This window comes from Leuresthes tenuis, unplaced genomic scaffold (genome assembly GCF_036924035.1).
Source record: "Leuresthes tenuis unplaced genomic scaffold, fLeuTen1.0.hap1 SCAF_3, whole genome shotgun sequence".
Taxonomy (NCBI): domain Eukaryota; kingdom Metazoa; phylum Chordata; class Actinopteri; order Atheriniformes; family Atherinopsidae; genus Leuresthes; species Leuresthes tenuis.
In genome coordinates this window covers 11627210-11647175 of record NW_027325357.1, presented here as the reverse complement: position 1 = coordinate 11647175, position 19966 = coordinate 11627210, and the positions used below count along the sequence as shown (strand labels likewise).

At 43.3% G+C, this 19966-nt stretch overlaps 1 protein-coding gene across 2 annotated transcripts; it reads left to right on the top strand.

Annotated features, from left to right (window-relative positions):
• The first annotated feature begins 2123 nt into the window (after positions 1-2123).
• Positions 2124-18665, top strand: ipo9 (importin 9). 2 transcript variants are annotated; one of them, XM_072381799.1, is made up of 24 exons: positions 2124-2410; positions 4700-4761; positions 4895-4981; positions 5888-6089; positions 6636-6724; positions 6913-6999; positions 7235-7354; positions 7548-7648; positions 7957-8015; positions 8111-8262; positions 8344-8442; positions 9209-9315; positions 9469-9608; positions 9995-10157; positions 10452-10678; positions 11202-11350; positions 12883-13011; positions 13112-13387; positions 13478-13644; positions 14891-15024; positions 15165-15284; positions 16326-16517; positions 16604-16680; positions 18055-18665. In XM_072381799.1, the coding sequence occupies exons 1-24, from the start codon at positions 2251-2253 to the stop codon at positions 18163-18165; spliced, it is 3210 nt and encodes a 1069-aa protein (XP_072237900.1). In that variant the 5' UTR covers positions 2124-2250; the 3' UTR covers positions 18166-18665. The 2 variants fall into 2 exon arrangements, with proteins under 2 accessions (XP_072237900.1, XP_072237901.1); XM_072381800.1 differs by having other exon boundaries at positions 2125-2410; positions 16407-16517.
• Positions 18666-19966: the final 1301 nt, after the last annotated feature.

Here is a 19966-nt window from a genome sequence, read left to right as displayed (position 1 = left end):
GCAGCAACATCCGCCGTGCACTGATGATTCTCACGTTCCTCAAGCAATTTATTGTGATAGCTGTCCGTGTCACAAGTTATGACCTCCATGTTTTCTATGAAAACAAAACCAGGTTTATCTCTGGTTTCTCTCCGGTTAAGTGTGATACACTCTAAAAAGCAAAGAGCGAGAGCAAGTATTTGAGTTCCTCTTGACAACTGACACAGAGTGTGATACACAGCAAACTAACTTGCTTTTTTGATGCACATTGGAAATGTAAAATTCCCGTTTTTAATTATTTTTCAGAGCAAACAAGGCCCTCTGGGTTATGTTTGTGGCTTAATCCTTCAGATCTGCTGCTGTGATATTGTGTGAAAAAGATTACATTTGCTGTTTTTATGTCAGCAAATCCTCACCTGTGTTCTTAATTCTCACCGGCTGCATCGGTAAGCAAGTTTAATTTTAGCTCAGCCCAATCTGGCTTATTTCTGCTTTGGCAGCAAGTGTTTTCAGCATTTGTTTGATTTCTATTTAATATTTATTTTTCATGTTTTGTATGACCAAGAATTGGGCCAGTGTACCCGAGGTCCCTAGAGTCTGCTCACTTCAATAGATACTTTTTGGTCATTTGTCAAATGTGTTAAAGATGTCAAACAAACAAAAACCAGCCTGTACACGCCCTGCTTATTGACATATCAGAGGAAATCGCATAAGGAGTTGCAGAAAGGTCCAAATCACACCACGAGGTAATGATTTAGTAAAGGCTATCTGGAAACTGAGAAGCCAGATAGAATTGGAGCACGTCTACAAATGACGTGAGGGACGCAAAGAGTGTATCAAGAGCAAGTTTTCTTGTTAGAGGATAATGAGGTGAACCTTGTAGTTCAGTAACTGCATGGCGATGGCGTGGGCAGGCCTCATGAAGAATTACAGTGGTTTCACTCTATGCCAGTCTAATGTTACTCTTGCCTATGCATATAAAATCAAGGTTCAAGCCCTGCTGAAAACCCAGGTGAGACTGCATCTGTTGGAAGACGCAGGGAGCTGCACAATCGCACCATCTGCTGCGTGTAGACGTTTGAAGGGAAAAGCGTCTAACTGAGGCCGGATGGTGAACCAGGATTTATGCACAAGAGATGCCTCTTCCTGTTGATTTATACTTTCAAACCCAACTTCTGATTGAAAATATGGCGACAGTGTAACATTACAAACATCTATGATTGATGAAAGGCTTCTAAAATCTTCAGTCTCACCCTCCGGGTGGGATTTCTGCAAGAAGCAGCTGACCTCTGCTACTGAATGAAGACCATTCATTTCTTTTGTCATCTCTCTTTGTACATGGGACCATCACAATGATAAAACACAAGTATAGCCAGAATTTCATCCAAAGTATCATGTTTGTGCTCGACTGCTCATTAAGCAGCTGGGGATAAAACAATGAAAAAACCTTCTAACAGACAGGGATATAAAGATGATTAGCCATATAATTCATACAAACTAATTTCCACTATCTACTCAAAGACATGGAAGCATCTATTTTGTACACTCGCTAAAGACAAAACATACAAATTGTCTGGTTGAGGCCAGAGCTGGACAACGTTTGGCCAGTCATTTACCCACACCTCAATTTATCTCCAACAGCTTTAAAATGCAATATAAGGTGCTTTACCTGAGTATTATTGACAATATTGCTAGACTCTTTAGTAAATAACTTAATGGATGTTAAAGCCAAGTCGAGATTCGATGCTAGTATCAATCACAACTGACCATTTGGTGTCGAAATTGATTTACCGCTAAAACAGTTTAGCAGCACATTTGGCCTTTGGGGTAAATGCTTTTATTGAGTCTGTTTGTTGTGACTTGTAGCCTTATTCAGACGGGGAGGGGGGGGGGGGGGAGAGAGAGAGAAACACATTGCTAAATACCTGTCGTTTCTTTAAACATTTATTGAAATGATGCACCATCAAAAACTGAAATTTTTCTCACAAAATCTACATCTGCTGAGTGCACATTGTCCTTTAACTGAGGCGGCGGTTGTAGTTATTTTCCCCCGCTCCACAAGAGGGAGCCAGAGTTTGGCAACAAAAACATGGAAAAAAGAAAAACAAAGCACGTGGCCACGGGCCGGACGACTGAACGTGTTTCCTCCAGCAAACCCCGCCTCCGCTTTTCCATGCATTGGCGCGCTTCGCCGCTCTGTGGCTGTGGCTCTCTGCTCCTCCCCGGGTGGTGGATTCACTGTAGCGGGCTGCGAGAGAACACACAGCAGGCATGAGTGCGGCGGGTAATGCTCAGCCCGGTTCGGCCGCCGGCCCCGTCCAACAAGGACTGAAAGAGGCTCTGATCGAGACGCTGACGGCCATCCTGTCCCCGGTTCAAGAAGTGCGCGCCGCCGCGGAGGAGCAGATCAAAGTGCTGGAAGTGACTGAGGGTGAGTGGTAGCCTGTTCCTGAACGATACTTTGAGGAGTTATCGATGATTAGAAACACTGTGCTGTCACTTATTAACGAGCCGGGCCTCTGCACAGATGAGCAGCATATAGACAGCTGCTTTCTTCAGGACTGTAAATGTGTTGATTAAGCTAACGTTAGCAAGGGACCGCACTGACTCCCCGTGTCTAACGTTAGGCCATAATTTCAGAAGTTATTAATGACGAAATTAGCTTAAAAGATTGTGGGAAAGCGCAGTTTTCTTCCCGGCTGTCAAATGGGTTCGTTGCTTAAAAGTGACGTGTTCCAGCAAGTCGCAACGAGCGGTGCATGAAGCGTAATCATTAGCGTTAACCTAGCTTGGAAGTTATATTCGGCACATGGGAACTGTGTGGACCCCGGCCTCAGTGGCGCAGCGGCAGGGTGAACTCCTTCTGTTTCACTTCAGATACACAGATGCGTAACCTAGTCTTTCGTGTGTGCCGTAAAATCCCGCATGTATTTAGCCACAGTGCTGCTGTAAAGAGGCGACGTTTGCTACCGTGCCCAGTTCATACTGTGTCTGGTCTCGAGACGCATCGGAATCCAACAACGTCACTCGGTGGTAACGATGGAATGTCGACATCAACGGTCGCCCGGACTAACTGAAGTTTCAGCTGATTTGTCTTCAAAGTTGGTACTTTGGTTTTCTTGTTTGTTAGTAATATTACCGTCAAAGACTCGTAAAGATCGATTCGGTCGTCGCTATGGCAACCGCCGAACTCCCAATTGACAGATTTTCCCGCTAAGTGGTCTTCCAGGGGACTTCACCCACTGGTCTCGCCTTACAAGCTGCCAGCTTTCCGCATCATCAGGATTTAACCCCCGCGAGGGAAACGAGAAGGAGTGCCACTTTAAAAATATAAAGATATAAAAATACACGAAACACGTCTCCATACAATTATAGGGCTTTCTTTTGGCTGTATGCACTTGATATACGGGCTGGGTTGAACAGTTTTAACCGAAATAAGATTAATTTTTCTTCTCCGAATGAGCATTTTGTCGATGTTACCCATGCCAATATTGTTGAATGAATTAAAACAGAGCTAAGTGAAACAACAAGACTCAGTGCTTTTAGTTAATAAAACTGTTTCTTGACAGCCCAGATGGAGCTCCTGTTGTTCCGGCCTTCCCACGTTACAGTCCGTGAATGATTTTGTATAAAAGCGCGAACCTGATATTGAAGGATGGAGGCAAAGTGGCACATGATGTTTCAGATTGGTCTGCATCAAATTTCAGGACATAAAGATGCGGCACTGTTTGATGTGCATGCTGGATAAAAGTTAGATTATATCATTCAAAGCCTAAAACGGTCCTCAGTGCTGTGATATGACATTTATTTGGCTTTGAATAGTACTTTATTAATACAACAGCTAAATTGAACATTTAACACTGTCTCTTGCTTGATAACTACATTAAGCGTCACATCATGTAAGGGAATTTACATTTCAATGATAACTTTTTAATTCTCTGCAACATAATTGTTTCATTTGCTGATCAGAAGATATAGTTGATCAACTTTGCAAACTCTTTCAATACCCTTTAAGTTCTGCAGAAGTCATTTCCATATTACACCTTTCGCTTTAATTTTGACGAAGCGCTAAGATGGGGGGTAAAAGCATACATCGGCTACAGTTTATGCTCTCCACCAGACTTTCCATTGTCGCCGGTGGTGAAAGGCTAATTGTGTGCACAGCCTCTCGGCTGTGCGGCAACGTCACAGCGAGGTCAACCCTTTCTGCTGGCCCCTCTCTAAGGCAGCCGTTCTGTTAGATTGTCAGCACTAACATTGTCCTCTGGCGCCTGATGTCACTCTCGGTAAAACCCAGTTAGAAGGCCAGCGCTGAGGTTCATGCTGATCCTGAATTGTTTGGTTTATCTCGCACTCACCAGACTTAAAAAAAAAAAAAGAAAAAACCCTGCCTGGTAGCTTTCGGGGCTGTTTTTAGTCTTTTCGGTAACCAGGGACACACAAAAACACTCACAACGAGATCCGATTGAGTCAAACCTGTGCTATCAGTTGTGTAGAAGGACACTGAACACTAAAAAATAACTTATTTTCTGTTGCATCCAGTGTTGTGAGCAACAATATCCCTCATTACCTTATGATGGTTCCTTCCTCCGTGTGCTAAATTCTCTCTTGCCATGCTCAGACCCTGCTTTTGTTTTATACTGTATGCCATAAGACTACAAAATTTTGCTTTATTGGTGAATTTATATTGCGTCTTCCTTGCTGTTTTACTCTGTAATAGAGTTTGGCGTCCACCTGGCAGAACTCACAGTCGACCCTCAGGGAGCTCTCGCCATTCGTCAGGTAAGCTGAAATGAAGTAAAGCAGATATTTATGGACGAAACAGGAAGTCCCTTCTGCGTGCTGTTGTTGATCGCAGTCCTCTGATGACTGTGACTCCATGTCTTAACACGTCTCTGATTGCCCGTGTTTGCAGCTGGCGTCCGTCATCCTGAAGCAGTATGTGGAGACTCACTGGTGTTCCCAGTCAGAGAAGTTCAGACCTCCTGAAACCACAGATCAGGTATATCATCTCCACTGGATACAACAGCTCAGTTCACTCTTTACACAACTTATTGTATGAGCAATTTTTAATGGTTAAAAGGGCCACTGCCAGTCTAAACCAATAACTACTAAAGACAATGTGAAAGCATATTTTGCACATGTTTTTGAAATAATTAAAAACTGAAAATCTTTTATAATTCTTTGTGAAAGCTTAGAAGTTTTCTCTTCATCTACAATCCAAGACTGCAGTCTCTCTTCTTTAATACAGAAGTATTAATCTCGTCTTTCCTTCATCATCCTTGACTTGTGTCCAGAACTTCCATCTGTGGCAAATGGGGAATGTGATAAAGGTGGCTTAGATCAGGATGTAAACCCGTAACTAAGTTTCTGATTCTTTTCCTGGGTTACAGTACTCAAAAAGTGCAAAAGGCAGAAGGTTTTAAACTCTTTATGGAGTCCACCATCCAGCCAGACTGAGTTACTTTTCAGGAAGGTCTCGGTTCATCTCTGCAGCACTCAGACCGAACTGTTATAATTCCTCCGTTGCACATCGGCTCGATAAATGCTGGCTTTCACTGTCAGTCTACTCCTCTGTGTTTAGTTTAATTTTAACACCCGTACAGTCAATGTACATCACAGAAGTTTCCCCTCAGGTTGAGGAAGCTCCTTAATTTATGTTAAATGGTTTTCTGAAAACACCTTATCTTAGAGCAGCGAGTTACAAACCTTTCTAAATAAAAGACTTAGCTAAACTGTAAAACTTGAGGATACTTTACCAAAAGGGAAGCTTTGAAGTAAAGATCGGAATATTGAAAGTAGGGATTAAATTTTTTATTTTTGAAGAAATATTTTCACGCAAGATTTTAATCTGGTCCCTGAAGGACTTGAAAGCGGATTATTTCAAACTCCTGTTGTTCTCCTTCAGGCTAAAGCTGCCATCAGGGAGCTGCTGCCGAGCGGTTTGCGGGAGTCGATCAGCAAAGTTCGCTCCAGCGTTGCTTATGCGGTGTCGGCTATTGCTCACTGGGACTGGCCTGAGGCGTGGCCCCAGCTCTTCACGCTGCTGATGGAGATGCTGGTCAGTGGAGATGTTAATGCTGTGCATGGGGCCATGAGGGTCCTCACAGGTATGTGAACCTAAACAAACACACTCTTCATAAGCAGAGGTAGTGTTAGTACGGTCCCATTAATCTGATGCTGGATGTAATTTAACTGGATGGGAATCTGCTTGATAACTTTCCAATCCAGCATAAATTAAATCTGCACAGCCTAAAAACTGTGTTTATGTGTTTAATGAAACAAGCAAGTAGCAGGGTGGCATGTTTGGTCAGTAGTGCACTGCTCTGGCTAAGAGGCATGTGCATTTTCAGTGCCTCAGATGCCTTAAATACAGTCATTGTAAACCAAAAGGACAAAGTCTTCCACCCAGCGGATACTCTGTTGGCCCTGCTCCTGACATGCCTTCTTGGCACTTCTCAGTGCCGGCGATCATCCTCCATATGAAGGATGGATCGCTGGGAGCAATGTCTTGTTGTCAGAGGATATAGCAACCAAGTTTGAGTTGGGTCTGGTTTTTGCATTTAATTGAGACGTTAAGAAACCTTTTTTTTGTTTGTTTTTTACACTGGTTGTGTGTTGAGGCTCTTGCTCATGTAACAACTTGTTGTTTCCAGAGTTTACTCGAGAGGTGACTGATACACAGATGCCGCTGGTGGCTCCGGTCATCTTACCTGAGATGTACAAGATCTTTACCATGGCCGAGGTACTGCCACAATCCTTGTGTTCAATTAATCCTCATTCATTGCTCAGTGCAGCTTTCGAATATGAACCACATGAAAATGAAGTAGAGGGACACCTATTTGAAGAATTCTATCCTCTGCTCGATGCGACCTTTGACCTTCTTTCTGTATTACAACCTTATTTCTCCCTGATGTTCTTCCGCTGCTGCAGGTTTACAGTATTCGTACCCGCTCCAGAGCAGTGGAGATATTCACCACCTGTGCCAACCTCATCTGTGCTATTGAAGAGCTGGAAAAGGTGAAGCGTGAACAGCAACATATGGGATGATTTTCTTTAACATATGCAAACTCAAATTATATAACTTTACGTTTCCTGAAACCTTACATCTTATTGACTTAGATAAACTGTCCTTATGTTGTGCTGCGTACTGCCGTCTTATTCATATCTTTACATTAGAGGCAGCGAGGAGCTGCTTGTCAATACCACAGTACGTTCGTTTTAAAATATTAAATGTGATCATTTGTGATTACAGGGTGCAGCCAAAGCACTGATCTTCCCGGTGGTGCAGCAATTTACTGAGGCATTCGTGCAGGCTCTGCAGATGCCTGATGGACCCTCATCCGACAGCGGTCTCAAAATGGAAGTCCTCAAGGTGAGAGGAGTTGATGAGCGAGACCCACAGAAGTCTCAAATCCCGAGCAGTGGCTGATTCGTTAGGATGTGCAGAAGACTTCTTAGAAAAGTTTTCATATTTGCATGTATTTGGAGACTCTTTCTCCTTTTTCATTTGTGTAATTGCTACCGATTGAGGTTAAAATCTGCACTTCTTGTTCTTCCTCTCACAGGCAGTAACGGCGTTGGTGAAGAACTTCCCCAAACCCATGGTGTCCTCCATGCAGCAGATACTACCCATCGTATGGAATACACTGACAGAGAGTGCAGCTTTATATCCTTTCAATCCCTGCTGTATATTAGCTAGTTAAGTGTAAGTAACAGTAACGTCCCCCAGTTTAGGTTTGTAGCTTCTGCAGCAGCTAATCCACATCGCTACAGCAGCTCAGCCCGCTTACTCAGCAAGATCAAAGCACTGTGACGTGTGTAGATATGAAACCTGTTGCTGCAGGTTGGGGATTCATGTCTCGTATTCGTGCAGTTTTTCCCAGATTAGTTGTGCATCTTCTAACCGACAGAAATGTAGATAAAAAAACCAGCTTTTTTAAAACAATGATTGTTATTCCTTAGCCAGTTTTTTACTTATGTAAGAACAGAAGTCAACTACACAGAGGAAGTGGAGGACCCTGTAGACTCAGACGGTGAGCAGAATACACCAAACCGCCACTACTAATTCACTACGACATGTCAGGCTTCGGTGGTCATACCCTGAGCTTTTTTTATTTTTATATTTCAGGTGAGGTTTTGGGCTTTGAGAATCTGGTGTTCAGCATCTTCGAGTTTGTGCACACGCTGCTGGAGAACAACAAGTTTAAGAGCACAGTGAAGAAAGCGCTTCCTGAACTCATCTACTACATAATCCTGTACATGCAGATCACCGAGGACCAGGTGAGAAATGACTGAGAGAGCGGCGTAGCTGCAGCCGGGTGTAGGTGCTGTTTGTATTTGACTGTGGGACTGTGTCGTCAGATCAAAGTGTGGACAGCAAACCCGCAGCAGTTTGTGGAGGACGAGGATGACGACACCTTCTCCTACTCTGTCAGGATCTCCGCTCAGGACCTGCTGCTGGTGAGATGAAAACGTAGAAGTGGAAACCCACAACAGTGCCGAGTGAATACTTAAAGGGCAAATTTGAGCTTATTAAAGTATGTCTCCTCCGGTAAAAGTAGTTGTAGTTATGTGTTGAAGGTTTAACGTCCCACAACCCTTTTAATACCCTTTTTATAGTGAGCCTCAGGGCTTAATGGCTACACATAAAGTTTATTTAAAAGTATTGCTTGCCATGTGGGACTTAAAGAGCCATTTTATAAAACATAATGTCATCTGAGAAAGTAAAATGCTCTTTCTGGAGTCTGCGTTTGCTGGTCCGCTCTGAGCTACTGACTGCGGAAACACAACAGCCTCTACGGAAGAGGATTCTCTCTTTTAAGCAAAATGACTCATAATTACAGGTGGTTAAGCACAAATGAAAGCATAATTATGAGCACAGTTAAGTTCCCCGTTTATCCTTCACGGTTGCATTAAAAATAGCAAACAAATTTTTCCCCTTCAGGATGAGAGGTTTCATGTTTGCTTGGCAGCTACATTTATACTTGGACCTTGCTATCTTTTTCTCTGCTTCTCCTGCTGCAGACTTTAGACACCAAAACAATGTTTTATAAAACAACAAGACGAGCCCTAAGCAGTGCAGTCAGATGTAAAGCTGGAATCAAACTGTACAGATTTCATAGCCTTGTTTGGGTTTGAAAGTAAAACGTGATCATGGGCTTATTTTTCGGCCCGACAGTGGGGGGGTGTGTGTGTAATGATGTTAACCACTTCCCTCCGGTTGCAGGCTGTGGCGGCAGAGTTCCAGAACGAGAGTGCGGCGGCGCTGGCGGCGGCGGCTACGAGACACCTCCAGGAGGCGGAGCAGGCCAAAAACAGCGGCAACGAGCACTGGTGAGGAGACACTACAGACTCCGAGCTCTGGCTTCGAGCTGTTGAACATCTGGATTTGGATTGTTTTGGTTTTTTTTGTCTGTCACACTTTATGAGGCAGCATAAGGAAAATCTCCAGTTAATGTGTTATGTGTTTTTTGCATTTCTAACCAGGTGGAAGGTCCATGAGGCCTGCATGTTGGCCCTCGGTTCAGTTAAGACCATCATTACAGAGAATGTGAAGAACGGTCGTATCCAGTTCGACATGCACGGCTTTCTGGCCAGCGTCATCCTGGCTGATCTCAACCTGGCAGGTAAGATTTGATGTCGGGCCGGTGTAGAAATGCTGAGCTAAAACTCCAGAAGATGCCCTAAAATGTTTCCGAGAACCTGCAAAGTCATAGACTTTACATCATTTTAGCGATAATCTCTTTGTATCTCTTTGTAAATTTATTTGTATCATTCATCTCACAGTGTCTAACTGAGCCATGAACCCCCCCCCCCCAAAAAATGTCTAAGTTTTTATTATATATTTATAATTGTCTAAGTAACAGCATACAGTTTAAATGAGTCTAGTTTCATGTCACCTTATTTCCATTTACTTTGAACAAAGTAACAGAACAGAGACAGAAAATTAGTCCATAAAAGTTCTCTTGTTCGTAAATTTTTATTTTTTTTTTAATCATTTTGTCGTTCCTAGCGGCATCCCCGTTCCTCCTCGGTCGGGCTCTGTGGGCGGCCAGTCGCTTCACTGCAGCCATGTCTCCTGAGCTCATCCAGCAGTTCCTCCAGGCCACCGTCAGCGGCCTCCACGACAGCCAGCCGCCGTCCGTCCGCATCTCTGCTGTCAGAGCCATCTGGGGGTGAGCTGGCTGCGCTTTTTCGTTTTTTTGTATCTGCGTCACAAATTAGAGATGCACCGATCTGCTTTTTTTTTTGGGATCCAGTCTGATTCCGATACCTGAATTTGGATGTCTGCCGACACTTTCTGCAACTTTAAAGAAAAAAAAAATCCATTTAGCCTTGGTGTTGTCTGCTGAAAGTCCATCTCTCCTCCTCAACTTAGACATGAAGTATTTACTTGTAGATTTTATGATCTTTAACTGATCATAATGAGGTAAAAAAATCTATGAATACTTTGCCTTGTCTCATTTCAGGTACTGTGATCAGTTAAAGCTGTCAGACAGTACACATGTTCTCCAGCCCTTCCTGCCCAGCATCCTTGAGGGACTGGTCCAACTGGCTGCCCAGTTCAGCTCAGAGGTGCTCACGCTGGTGATGGAGACGCTGTGCATCGTCTGCACCATGGACCCAGCCTTCACCACCAGCGCGGAGAACAAGATCTGCCCCCTCACCATTGCTATTTTCCTGAAATATAACAATGGTATTTTTGCAGCTCCTCAAACTGTATCTTCGCTCAGAATTTTGTTCTACATTTCCCATGTTTGCCGCTACTTCTACTATCACTGTGAAGTCATCCGTTCCTGAATACCGGTTAACGTTTGGAAGCATCGGTCGGCGTTGCAGAGGGTATTCACAAAGAGCTTTTAGTGTAAAGCAGAACTAGACTAATGGTATTTAGACGTCCCTCTCCTGGGAGAACGACATACACTGTGATCTGTTGTTTTGGGAAGATGAGCAGTCTCCCTGCACTGTGCTCCTCTGCAGGAAGAGTCAAACATGTTAGAAGACGCATTTAAAGCGACTTAATGACGTGGTTCTTTTGCTGTGGAAAATCAAAGCTAGAACTATCCTAAAACAGGCTCTACCACCAGTCCTTTAGCAAGACTGGCATCTGGATAAAACAGGGTCTCGGGGTGCTTCCCAGAAGAACCTTGACAGATAGAAAGACAGATTTGATCCGTCTCTTGTCTTTTCTCAGGCCCCGTCTCCTCTCTTCTCCTCAGACCCTGTGGTTGCCTCCCTGGCTCAGGACATCTTTAAGGAACTAGCACAAATCGAAGGCTGTCAGGGCCCCATGCAGATGCGTCTCATCCCCACGCTGGTCAGCATCATGCAGGCTCCCTCTGACAAAATCCCCACTGGACTTTGTGCTGTAAGTAGGACGCGCCTCAAAGAGGTCATTATTCAGATGAAATGTTTGCGGTGACAAATCTGAATATGTTGTCCTGCTATAAGACTTAATAGTCGCATCCCTTTGTTTTCCCCTAAACGATTTTTGGGAACCTGCTGATCCTCTGCTCAAGAATTAGGTCAAACCTTCCCCCTGAATTTCTCCCATAACAAACACAATCCCAAACATAAAAGACTCATCTAACTTTTATTGTCAGTTTATCTCCTCTGTCCTGTGACTTCCTGCCTTTGACTTGCAGTTCGTTGACAAATAAATATTTCAGGATGTCTCAATTCCGAACGTGGAGGCTTGCAGGAGCTGAAAAGGAGTGAAGCACCTTGTAATTTACAATAAAAGTGAATATGCAATTCATCACAAAGGTTTTAATGCTCATGTGGCACGATTGAAAGGCGGTTAGAGGATGCAGCCCTCTCCTCTGGACTGTCCTTTCCTCTGCTCATTCAACTAAAGCACAAATAGAGGAGTCTAATCAGTAATTTGGAAATCAGGTAAGGGGGAAGAAATCAGCTTCACTTGGACACAAAAGTATATATATTTTTTTGTTTGTTTTTGTCAGTCTTAAGCTCAAATTTTAACTTTGAAAACAAAATATTTCTAAAGGTGTTTTTAGTCAGTATGGGTAGTGATTTTCAAATAGTCAAATTACAAGAAATGTAATTGCTTATGTGACTACATCCCATAGCAGAAGGTAGACTACAAACTACAAACCTAAACTGGGGGACGTTACTGTTACTTACACTTAACTAGCTAATATACAGCAGGGATTGAAGGTAGGATGTTCATTCAGCTTTTTTATTTAGTAAAAAATAAAATGTAAGAAACACTACGCATTTCTAAAACCAACAGTTTCCAACAGGAAACAACATGCCTTTATTTTGTCTCATATCTTTGCTTTGTTTTAATTTTTTACAAAATAAAAAGGCTGAAAGTTGGATGATTCGTTCAAGCACTTGGTTGTAATGTGTCACAGCCACCACAGGGTGGCGGTAAAGCAGAAGAAAGCTTCAGTAAAGTGTGTGGCGCTGTGAGAGGACGCTCATGGTGTAAAGCCACAGCCAGTAAAAAGCTCTGTGTGGAACAGACAAGAATTAAGTTAATTTCAGACTCTCTATGGATAAAAACACGTAAATCTGCCATGACTATGCATTGACATTTGAGAAGGAGGCACCCAGTGCATATTTTTCCATCGATGTATAAAACCCTCATGATTGGGACACCTTGTGTGTCGATTGAGGGCAATTAACACACACTTCATACTGAAGGTTAGGTAAGATCTTTGTGCTGTTGGGAGTTTAAGGATCACTTCAGTTAGCAACCAGTCACAGAAAAACCGACACTGGCCCAAGAAAATTGGATCTGTCTCATCTTAACATCCTCTTCAATCACAATAAATGACACCCCAGGTTGTCTTTTTGGAGAAAGTTTCAGAAGACCTGTTAAAGTCTATATTTGTTAATGCGAGCTTTCATTGATCTCTTTGTGCTTCTGTCCAGACGTCCATAGACATCCTAACTACCGTGGTCCGAAACACAAAGCCCCCTCTGTCAGAGATACTGGTGTGTCAGGCGTTTCCTGTGGTGGCACAGTGCACGTTACGCACTGACGACAACACAATAATGCAGGTAAACGCAACTGAATTCTCTTAAATGGAACAAATATTGCATTGTTGCTGAAAACTCGGGTGGTTAAAAAACCTTTGTGAATGGCTCTCCTGCTCTGCAGAACGGAGGCGAGTGTCTGCGAGCGTACGTCTCCGTGGCTCTGGAACAGATTGCACAGTGGAGGGACGACCAAGGAAACAGTGGCCTCTGGTACGTCATGCAGGTGGTCAACCAGCTGCTGGACCCCCGGACCTCTGAGTTCACAGCTGCCTTCGTGGGCAGGCTGGTGTCCACTCTGATCTCTCGGGCGGGAACGGAGCTCGGGGAACAGCTGGATCAGATCCTCCGAGCGATTCTGAGCAAAATGCAGCAAGCCGAGACTCTAAGTGTCATGCAGGTAGGAGGGGAAGATGATGATATGTCTCACGTGTTGATGCAGATGTTTGATGCCTCCATCGCCTCACCTTCTCTCCTTCCCCCTCTGTAGTCGCTGATCATGGTGTTTGCCCACCTGGTTCACTCTCAGTTGGAGCCTCTGTTGGAGTTTTTGTGCAGTCTGCCGGGGCCGACAGGGAAACCCGCCCTAGAGTTTGTTATGACGGAGTGGATGAGCAGGCAGCATCTTTTCTACGGACAGTACGAGGGCAAAGTCAGGTCAGAAGACTCCTTTTCTCCTCACCATAATCTCCTGCAGCCAAAGGTGGTTTACAGGCCAGGGGTAGCATGTTGGTAACCTCTGCCACTGAAGGAGAAAGTCAGCAGCAGCAGCAGTTTGGACTGTGGTAGATCAGTTCTGCCTCATGCAGGCGATTTTTATATTGTCTGCAGGCTTTATTTCAAATAAGGAAAATGTAATTTGATAAAAATCTGTCCATTTTTATTGGTGAGCAAACAGCGTTTTCCAAACCTGCAAGTGGAGTATTTGCACCTCCATTCCCATGTTTAAACAGTTAAAGTATCTTCTCTCTCCTCGATAAGGTCCTTTAAACTGAAAGCCAACATTTGGGCATCAGGGACGGACGTTTGTGGCCATCTGTCTGTTTCATCTTTACAGTAACTCTCTGCGGTAATTCTGTCAGACCCGTCGGGGTCGTTCAGCTTAGTGAATGAACTCGGCAGTAGATTAATGAGACTTTAGCAGTTATTTTTCAGTGCATGAAGCTTAATAACAACACGCATGTGCAAAACAATCCTTATGTGTGTTAGTATAAATTCAAATGCAGGTTTTTGAGTCTAAACACAATCAAATGGCAGAAAACAACAGAGCAACAACCATGTTGGATAATATAAACTAAGAATGAGCTGACTTCATAGACTTGTGCTCCGTTCTGACAAAGTTACATTCTGTTGCACACACCTACAGTTTGCGTCTTTGCAGAGTGTCCAGGAGCATTTTTTTTTTTCCCCAGCACTGCCGACATGAGGAGATGCAGCAGCAGGGTCTGCCATCTCCACATGTCCTTGGTTTTGTGAATAAGAGCCCGAATGAACAATTTGCATTAGACATTCCGGCTGTAATTACACCAGCATGTCAGGTGTCCTACCAGGGGGAATAAGACACGTCATAGGACAGAGAGACACCCCTCCCCCACTTTGGATAATCAGTCCATCTCTCTCTGCTCCTCACACCGGCCCCCCAGCCCCCCTCCCGTCCCTCAGAAGTCAATTAAACCCAAGCGCTTCCACAATTTGGTTGTACCCTGTTGTGCAATGACAATAAAGTCTATTCTATTCTACCTAGCGTAGCCTAGCTCTTTATCTGAAACTGCGGCTCTAGTAGTTGAATTTGAGTATTGTTTACATGAGCATCATAGATATTGTGTTATTGTTTGTATTATTTGATCCTGGCTCACATCTCAAACATTATTCATCTTTGTTTTTTGTCTTTTTCCACCTGCAGCACTGTGGCTCTGTGTAAGCTGCTGCAACATGGTCTCAACACTGATGACAAACGTCTCCAAGACATCATGGTGAAAGGAGAGGAACTCTACAACCCCGACGACGGCATCCGCACTCGCTCCAAATCTGCCAAGAGTAAGACACGAGAGCCTCCTCATTTCTAATTTCATATTGTAAATGAATAGATTTAGACTTTTGAGATGAGCGACGGTGTGAAATGTGTTTGTGGAACCATGTGGTCTGTTTTTAAGCTCATGACTGTTTCATTTCACCAGACCCAGAGCGCTGGACCAACATTCCCCTGCTCGTTAAGATCTTCAAACTAATCATCAACGAACTGTCGACTGTGGTGGAGGCAAACGCCAGCAGGGCGAGCGCAGCCGACTGGAGCCAGGGTGAGTAAAAAAAACTGGAAAAAAGTGTTCACGCTGACTCATGTGAACAGTTCAAACTTTTTACTGCTTTCCACCACATGGGTTTAGTTTTCATCCTCGTTTTCCCTGCTGATTTGTTTTAATACCACCACTTGTCATTTAGAAAAGCTGCAGCAGCTGTTCGGAGGGTTTCAACTGTGTTTATGACAGCTGATCGTTGTTTTGATATCCTCAGCTGCTGTTTTTAAAACCGGTTTGGAATAATTGTTTATAAGCTGGATTTCTGCAGCTGCATATGAATAGTCGAAGTTGCAAACACCAGTCACGGTAGATAGTAAGGATATAAGGTACAAATGGTTTGTGGAGGGAACCATATCCTCCAACCCTCTGTGGTGTGATGCTACACAGATTGGGGATAAACTGGAGGGAGGCTCAAATTAGAATAAGCTGGCACTGGAACAAATGTATTCACTGGTTTAATGATGTGGCTCTCGTGTGTGTGATAAAGCAAACTGGTTCTCAGAAGGTTTTCCTAATGAACCGCATCCAGACTGGCTCGAGCACCTGCCTCAAGTTGGTTGAAAAGGGCTAATTAGATGAACCTGTCACACGCTACATGAAGTCAGATCAAACTGTCGCCAAAGTGAGGTGGCAAAACCATCTTTTATACAGAGGAAACCCGTGTTCTTAGCTCTGTTATCTGTTAATGCTCTCCTCTTATACTGTAACTGATGCCACAGCAGCATCCATCTTAACTGGCAGGAGCAGCCATTGTTGCCTGTTTTGACATCTGGAATTTGCCATAGAGGCCTGTTCAGGATGCTGTTGAGTCCAAAACAACTAACCTTACCCTCAAACACAACTCGATGCCCAATAAGGTGGATTCTCCTCTGTTGTGTTTTAATTCCACGAACCACAAAGAACCATTCATGCAGAAATGTGTAGTTTGAGGGTTGAGTCAACATACGGGGACACTGCTCTTTCTTCGGGGTGCATTGACTGGGCAGGAGAAGCCCTCTGATTTGCTGAAAGATGGTAGACTTGTTGTATTTTGTCTTGAAGCTGCTCAGGGGATGACCTGTAAAACAGAGAATTGGACAGCAGATGTCTGTTGTAACCAGTTGCTGTCCGTGTTCGGCTCAGATTCCAGCGGCATGTGGGATGACCAAGAGGAGGACGAGGGGGAGGATGACGATGAGGATGAAGGGCTGGCGGGACAGCTACTCTCTGATCTCATTGCCTCGAACAAATACGGTACCAGTACCTCCTCAGTACTTGTTTTAGTATTTACTGTAGAACAATGAGCCTCACCCAATTTTTTTTTTCTTTTCTCTCTATAGATGATGATTATTACGAGGATGATGATGAGGATGATCCAGATGCCTTGAAAGACCCCATATATCTGATCGATCTGCAGGTAAACACTTCTTATGTCCAGGAGGGTCAACAATTCTTCATCTGTAGGATTGTTCTTGTGTGTTTTTTACCTGGGATCTCTGCCTACAGAAGACGTTTTTCCCAAACAGTGTGTGTAAATCCAGAGCAGGTTGAATTGTGTGATTCATCCATCAGCTTCCCAGGCTTATACGTTTTATCTTATTTACTCACCATCAGCAGTGTGCTGACGGGTTTTGTTCTTGTTTCACTATGTCTTGTCGATGACTCTGATTAGAAATCAGTCCATTCGTGTCACCTTAACTACACGCTGGTTTTAACTCGCAACTCCATCATACAGCAGTGTTGCCAGGTTGGTGACAGTTTGGTGTCAAACACACCCAGGTTGCCTGAAACTGGCAACTCCACAGTGAAATGGAGAAGTCCCGTGTTTGCAGTCAGTACTGTGATCCTGTACTGAGTGGATTATCTGCCATGTGCCATTTAAAGCTTGGCGAGTCCACGACGATGATGCTGAGATGTTTAATGTCTATGCTAATTATAAAAGCCCTGTTATGCAGCTGGTCTGTCCTTCTCATTATCGCACAGGACACACACACACAGACGGGTAAACGGTACAAACACAAATTTTAATCAAAGGATAATTGGACTCCTTGCAGTCACTCACTAATTACTGAGGTGTTAATTATGAAAACATGCATTTAGTAACACATTATTGGGGATAACTGTACAGTTAATTGAATTCAATACAGCAGCTCTGCCACACAATGTTTTGTTTTAATGCTGGTTTTGATAAAAGCTTAACATAGAAACATTATTTTTGATCAGTTGTTCTGACATTAGGCACGTTCACATGACACTTACCGGACTTAAAATGCATGTAAACATGTCAGAATGGACTAACACACGCATTCGTGGATGGGCTCACTCTGCACCCTGCATGTAAACGCGCTGAACGTGCTCCAAAGTTCCACTTTTTTACATCTTTTTGTAAAAGATGATTGGGGGGCGACCACATCCTCACCTCCACTGTTCTGACAGATCAGGCTTAGCACAGATGAGCACTGCTGATGAGAGGAGTGCTAATGATCTGTAATAGTGTTAAATTAAAACCATTTTATTTTTATTTAATGTATATGTGCTGTTCTAAAACATTGCTCCAAACCTCCTTGAACAAAATGCTCAGTAACATCCTGGTTAGGATCCTGCTTATGTTCTGCACATATCAATTTCATGTACATGTTCACACATATGATCCAGTTTCATGTACATGGTGTTTGCTGGATGTGATCGACACAGTTTGCGTCGGTTATAGAATCTGAACTCTGATTGTTGAGGATTTCTCACGTCGTACAACTGAAATGATAAACTAATTTATCTCGTCTTTGCTCCTCAGGCTTACCTGACGGACTTCCTGACGCAGTTTGCCCAGCAGCCATGTTACAGCGTGTTCTCAGGTCACCTCAACAACACTGAGAGACAAACCCTGCAGTCTATAGGACTCTAGCCCCGCCACTCCAACACGCCGTCATCTTCCATCGACAACACCCTGAAACGTTCCTCTTATCGCCCTGTCACTTTACTCTCATGATGAATTTACAAAATACTTTAAAGGACAGAGGAAGAAAAGTGACAGGAGGGGAACAGAGTGGGAAGAGACTCACGCACTTACCCATGATTCCCATGTTTCGTCAGATGTGAGACGGGATAAAGTGCTTGGCAGATGTTGAAGTGAAGAGGATGAAAAAGTAAGAGACCGCGCAGGTCTCTTCCCGAGGGAGGTCGGACATCTTTCCGTTCTGGAGTAGCTTCAGATCGGACGGGAGGATTAAAATCTCTTCACTGAAGGGGGACGGGTGAATCGTGACAAATGAACGGTCTGTTTCGCCACGCCCTGTTTGTAATTTAGCTCGTCATTTTTGTGTTTCTGTATAAACAGTAAAATGCAACATGGAAAATGATTCCAAGAGACTTTAAATGTTGATTGAAGGAAAAAAAAAAAAGAAACCAACATGATGTTTGAGGTGGAGAGAGTCATCGGCGGCCTTATAGTCCAGAAAACAATGACTGTCTCTGAAAGGAAATGAAAAGCTCTTGAGACCAGCTGTCATATCTCGGGATACGGTGGGTTTTTGGGAATTCACTGTTGCCATGGTGATTCACAGCCTTGTCATTTCCTTGTACTCATTAAAATTTAGAATGAAAATTTCTAAATAAAAGTCCTAAAAAGGACGTTATTTCCAGATTTCTTTTGTGTGTTTGTCCTTGAACTCAACTCTATTCACATAGTGTCTTTCAAACACAAAGTGCTTTAACGAGCAAAAGCAAAATTTAGACAAATAGCAAAGGCAATAAGATGAGAAAAAGAAATTAAGACGATTTAAGAAAGCAGTTAAAGCGGTAATGAAAGCCAAAGGTAGAAAAAGATCATAATAGATGGTTGAAGGTATGTAAAAGACAAACAGAAAGTCAGAGAGATGTGATCTCTCTTGGCAGTCCCAGTCAGTGCTCCGGCCACAGCTTTTTGGATCAACTGAAAGATCTCCAGGGAATTACTTGGACAGCCGACTAAAATAATACTGCAGTATTCAAACCTACGTGCGACAAATGCATGGACAGGTTTTTCAGCATCAGTTTGGGATGAGATGCTGAACTATATATATGCAGTTGTTTTCAATCAATTCAGAAGGTGCTATATGTAACAATGTGTGTTTTCGATATGATTATTGCTCGTTCTGGTTCAGACTGGCTTCTTAACAACTAAATGCATTTTATATCCATTTTGGAAAAATGAAAACTGCAAAAATGCAAATGACTGGTGCTGAATTTCCCTGCTGGTTTTGAAATATTGAGGCTAAACTGCAAAGTCTTAACACTTAAAGAGATATTTGTACTTTTTTTTAATATATTCAATTAATACATTGAAAACAATACAATTTGACATGTAAAATTGTTTTATATTTGTCATATCTTTCAGATATATATTTTTGTGTTCATTGTGGAACAGATGAAGTTATTGTCTTTTAAAAAGAATATTTATTAGTCTCCAAAACAATCTGGAGGCTGGGTGAACACCTTAAACTTCTTTAGGCCTGCCGTAAGTATTTTTCTTTTACAGGGCCCACTGTATCCAGTTGGGGGAGGCTACTTTTGTAGAGGACCGCTGTTGCCATCTGGATAGTTTGTGACTGGTCTGCAAAGTTGGTTAGGTAGGTGGCTCAAAGGAACATCCACGTGAATGCCAGGACACAGGATTTCCCAGCAGAACATTGCATTGTAACAAAATAAGCAGTGTTTACTGTACATTA

Bases quoted from the DNA above. Each gene is read 5' to 3' on its own strand.
- ipo9 (XM_072381799.1), top strand. From the start codon at position 2,251: ATGAGTGCGGCGGGTAATGCTCAGCCCGGTTCGGCCGCCGGCCCCGTC. The intron at 4,762-4,894 runs GTAAGCTGAAAT...CCGTGTTTGCAG, and splicing joins GAGCTCTCGCCATTCGTCAG to CTGGCGTCCGTCATCCTGAA. The intron at 8,443-9,208 runs GTGAGATGAAAA...CTCCGGTTGCAG, and splicing joins CCGCTCAGGACCTGCTGCTG to GCTGTGGCGGCAGAGTTCCA.